The sequence below is a fragment of the Aplysia californica genome, unplaced genomic scaffold (genome assembly GCF_000002075.1).
Source record: "Aplysia californica isolate F4 #8 unplaced genomic scaffold, AplCal3.0 scaffold00296, whole genome shotgun sequence".
NCBI lineage: Eukaryota > Metazoa > Mollusca > Gastropoda > Aplysiida > Aplysiidae > Aplysia > Aplysia californica.
Window position 1 is genome coordinate 626014 of NW_004797566.1, and position 4630 is coordinate 630643.

General features: G+C 39.7%; 1 protein-coding gene across 1 annotated transcript in view; it reads right to left on the reverse strand.

Annotated features, from left to right (window-relative positions):
- Positions 1–753: 753 nt before the first annotated feature.
- Positions 754–4630, reverse strand: part of LOC101854808 (cytidine deaminase) — an 11713-nt gene continuing 7836 nt past the window's right edge. The window contains exons 3-5 of the mRNA XM_013084476.2: positions 4237–4348; positions 2114–2171; positions 754–1410 (exon numbers count right to left, since the gene is read on the reverse strand). Coding sequence (XP_012939930.1) covers positions 1279–1410; positions 2114–2171; positions 4237–4348 — 302 coding nt within the window. The 3' untranslated portion in view covers positions 754–1278. The remainder of the gene's footprint in view (positions 1411–2113; positions 2172–4236; positions 4349–4630) is intronic.

Sequence of the window (4630 nt, forward strand, 5' to 3'; positions counted from 1 at the left end):
AAAAGAATTAAACAATGATGGTTTTTCTACTCTCCAGCGAGCCATGGCATTTTGAGAATCATTTAAACGAGAAGAGTCACCTTTGTCTTTCATCTCTTTGTTCTAAGTATTTTTTCTGAATTGGGGGGTGGGGGGGGGGGGCGAAGCCATATCACCTTCAAATTAATTTTCGTCTGATAAAAACGTTTTCTTAAAAGTGGTTCGATGTGATTTATAACTGTTAAATCTCAGCGGCACAAAATACAAACACACACACGGCACTTCAAAATATATTCCGTCTATTAGCTGCAGTGTTGTCGAAGAAAGTAGACAGCACTTAACTAAGGTCCAATAAGCCCGTAGGTAACGGTGTCAGTGGGATAAAGTGTGTCGTAAACCACATTGTCAGTGCTAGGAGCGCGTAAACCCTTTGTACAGTGTTGTTGTTTTTTCAAATCGTCTACCTTTCTAAAAGAATAGTTTCATTAAGGAAGGGCCATTGAAACAGGCTCAACCTTTGCTGAGCCCTAAAGACATTTGACTGGCTGTTACGTTACTATAGACTTAAGTGGTTACAACACAGTGACTGGATAAACCAGCAAGCCGCCAAGTTCATCACTCTGTTCATTGCGTGCAATCATAACGGTTTCAACTGCTAATTTCGTTATTTAAGAAACTTTCATTTACGATAGAGTTGGGGGTTTTTTGGGGGTTTTTTAGGGGGGGGGGGCTCAATGTGACAAAATAAGTTACACAATTCAAGAAATTTCATCATTTTTTCAAAACATGGTTCTGTCAACGTCAACAAATTATGGGATATTGACTATATGTCTAATTTTACTAATTTTCAGGTTAAGCTACTTTATAACCCTCTCGTCTAGTGCCTGCCAATCTCGGCAGTGTCGCCAACCAGTGAGCGATTTGCCCATTATGATATACAGTGCAAGATCACACGGGTTGTGATAATGTTATTTAATACTCCTCTTGGAAATATATTATGTAGGCGGACAGTACGAAAATGTAAACCTCTTAAAGGAGGCAAAAAGCTCTGAAACTGTAGACAAACAGGCTGGCCATAAGACTGTGCTTTTAAAAAAATGAAGAAAAACATTCCTTTTTTTCCTTCACAACTTTAAGGGAATGAACGCTGGGATTTTAGGAAGATATACATTACCAGCGCTAAACATTCTAATCCCGATCTCGGCTACAATAATACTGGGAAGAAATGGAATTTGGGAAAGCAACTATCTTACAACTAGATATACCAATTCCACTCTCGGAATGGGCTCCATTCTGACACTAAGAACTGTCTTGGTTTGGTGGTTCCAGGAGAAGGTTGGGGGTGAATCCAAGCGGGAGCAACTCTGCTGGAGTCATCTTCACGTACGTCATATCCGGTTTTGTCAGGAAAATATCATAGTTTGATCCAAACTAGGAAAGGGGAGGGGGGTAAAAATAGTGTAATATTATGTGAAGCATCATGGTTAATGTAAAAACTCATTTCTACGTGGACTTTACTGAAAAATATTGATTAAAGATACAAAAATGTAAAATTTCAGTTTCCAAGGACTCTCAAACTGTGGAAGTCACCAAACTTCGATTGTCATTTTCTCACTAGTTTTATCTCTGAAATCAGGCGACCCCAAATCCATTAAAGCAAATATCTCAACTCCTATTCAAGATAAACGGGTGCTTTTTCCTCACAGGCAAGGCAAATGGATAAGCTTTAAGGTGCTGGTAGTATCTCCACATGGTCAAAATTTGATGACACCTGATTCCACTGCGTCATGACACATAATATGTAGATATTTTTGTGGATGTTTAACCTCCATCGAAACAGTTAGATTGTTTAAGAGGTGAGCTGCCTCTACCTTGCCTGTCAGGGCCAACCAGGGCAGAGACGGATGATATAACGATTCTACAGAAAGACGGGGATACTCGATAAAAATTCTCCCCACATTGAAATCGAACTCAGGCATTCTGTGTACAGGGGTAAATCAGCCAATGGCTTCACCACAGACACCAGTGTCATTTAGTCAAATGTATCAAAGCGAAAGTTGGTGTAACTTGTACATTTTTATAATATACTAAGGAATTATTGATGATTCGTCTGAAGTGTCTTTGTCTAACTCACCTCCAACAAAACCTGTCTGCAAGCTCCACATGGAGAGGCAAATGTGTCAGGAAGTTCTCTGAGAACGGAGCGTGGAAACAAGTTATGTACTTTTTAATTGTAAATGTTTTACACCGCTAACGATACAATTTAGATGATAATGATTTTAAATATCATGTTTATACAGCGTTTAAACCAATTAAAGAATATAGGCCCTTGTTGTTCTAGAAACACAAGTACATTGTCCTCCGGGGAGGGGGAATCTAAATTTATATCTCTTTAAGGGGGAGGGGGGGTCCCACAAGCGAGCTAACTCCTTTATTTCTGGACCTAGAAACCTTAAATTTGGCATACAACTTCGTCATGATACAGGTATTACGATGAAAAAAAAATTCCCGGATCCAAGATGGCCGCCATAAAAATGGCGGCCATATTGGATTTTCACATCATGTTTTCAAATCAATACTCCTCTGAAATTTACCTATGGATTTTATTGTCCTTAAGCACACATGTACCCAAGAGGCATATAAGTTAAAAATAGTCAGTATCTTTCGATATCTTATTTCGTTTCGGAGTAACAGGAAGAAGCGTGCAAATCTTGTAAAAAATGCAGAAAATGGTCAATTTTCCAAATTTTTAAAATCATAAAATGAAAACCAAGATAGATTTTTTTTAAACGCTGACAAAGTAATGTAACCACCCCTAAGGGCAACAAGCATGCCAAGTGCCATCAAGATACACCTGTAATCTTCAGAGGAGTTTCGAAAAATGTGTCAAAAATTAAAAAATCAAATATTTTTGACAAAAAATGAGATACCTCTCTAATTAGTGAAGATAGAATAACAATGTAAGAAGAAAAAATGTTGGGCATCCAAATAGCTACAATTATGCCAAAGGACAATCAAATCAACAGAGAAATGACTGAGAAAAGGCAAAAAATATTGTAATACCCAATTTGACTCAGATTGACCAAAAATAGGTGGGACCCCCCCCCCCCCCTCCCTTAATCTAAAAAAATGTAAGTGAGTTGACGTTGACTTTTAAATTAATTAATTAAACGATTTGATCCCTCTTAAGATAACGCACGGTGACTTTGAAGCTATGAAATGCAAATTATCTCTCAAACCTTGTTTTAGGTTTCATTGATGGTAAAAATAATTTCTTTTCGTCAGCTCATGGCCTAAAACTACGAGCCGGAATGCAACGTTTCAACAGCTTTTATAAGCGTGATGACGCATTATCATTAGGCGCGCGGGGGGCGGGGGTGTTCTCGTGGTCTAGAGGTATGGTGTTTGCCTCTCATTCAATAGGTTCTGGGTTCGAAACCTGATCTGACAGCGACGGAGGATTTTCTTCTCTAATATGTTCTCGATTCGCCGCCTTTCTTTTTCTTTGGTCATGTTCTGTCGTGTGCTTTCATTTCCACTCTCTCATCCCCCCTCCTTTTGCCTCTTTTTTCCTGGCCCTTTCTGTGGCCTTTCTACTGTTACTCCATGGCGCCTTCTTTCTGCTGTCTGTCAGCCATATCCTGGTTTTAGGGTTGGTAAGATCTAATACCCAGCCTTCTTGGGTAAGAGCCAAAACATTTGATTAGCCCCCTGGGCAAAGATCCTTTTGGTGGTCCTAAGATCAATGAGTATAGGTTTCGGCCGCTACCCGGACAGAATTCAAAATCGATTCCTATCAGTCTGAAAATGTATCACGCCCGACCATATGATCTTATGCAGTTTCCTAAGCGCCGTAAAACACTCAGCAAAAATAAAAATCATTAGGAGCGCTTCTTCCATTTTTAGGCTAGACTTTTCAACACCCCCCAGCCATCCCCTCTTCCTGCTTTCCAACCATTCTGAAAAATGTTAAAGCATCTGTTGTGCTTGACGCTACACAGTCTCAGATGTGGACCTGATGAGAGAACCTACGAAAAGGATCAGTATTACCATACAACAGGTCATGTGTGTAAAAAATAAAAATGGGCGACAAAAGTTTACCATATTATTACCTACAACCCTCTCCCCCTCCCCCTACCCCTCACATCCAACAGTAACCTTGCCCTCTTAAAACACATTTTTAAAAAAAAATATAACAACAAGAACGAAAAGAAAAAAAACAAAAACACAAGCCAGAGGTGATGTCGTGTGACTTACGTGGCAATGGCCATGGCCTTGAACTCTCTGTAACCCTCAGAGACGGCCTTGACAATGGCAGTCCTCTCGGCGCAGATACACAAAGGATAGGACACATTTTCCACGTTGCAACCTGCGCGGCAACGGGGAAATCAAAATCAGAGAAACGGCTGAACGTTTAAAACCTTCACATTCTTGTGCCTACAAATGTATTTGGCTTTTAATATGAACCTCATGAAGTTTTGGTATCTATAGGTTTGGATCTGTACCAAAATTGGGTTGGGTCTTTGTTGTTTTGTTTTGTTTCGTCTTTGTTTTTGTTTTATCCCTTTATGAGAGAGGGGGCGTATAACAAAGAAAAAGAGAGGTAGAGAGACAGACAGACAGACTGACAGACTGACAGACAGACAGACAG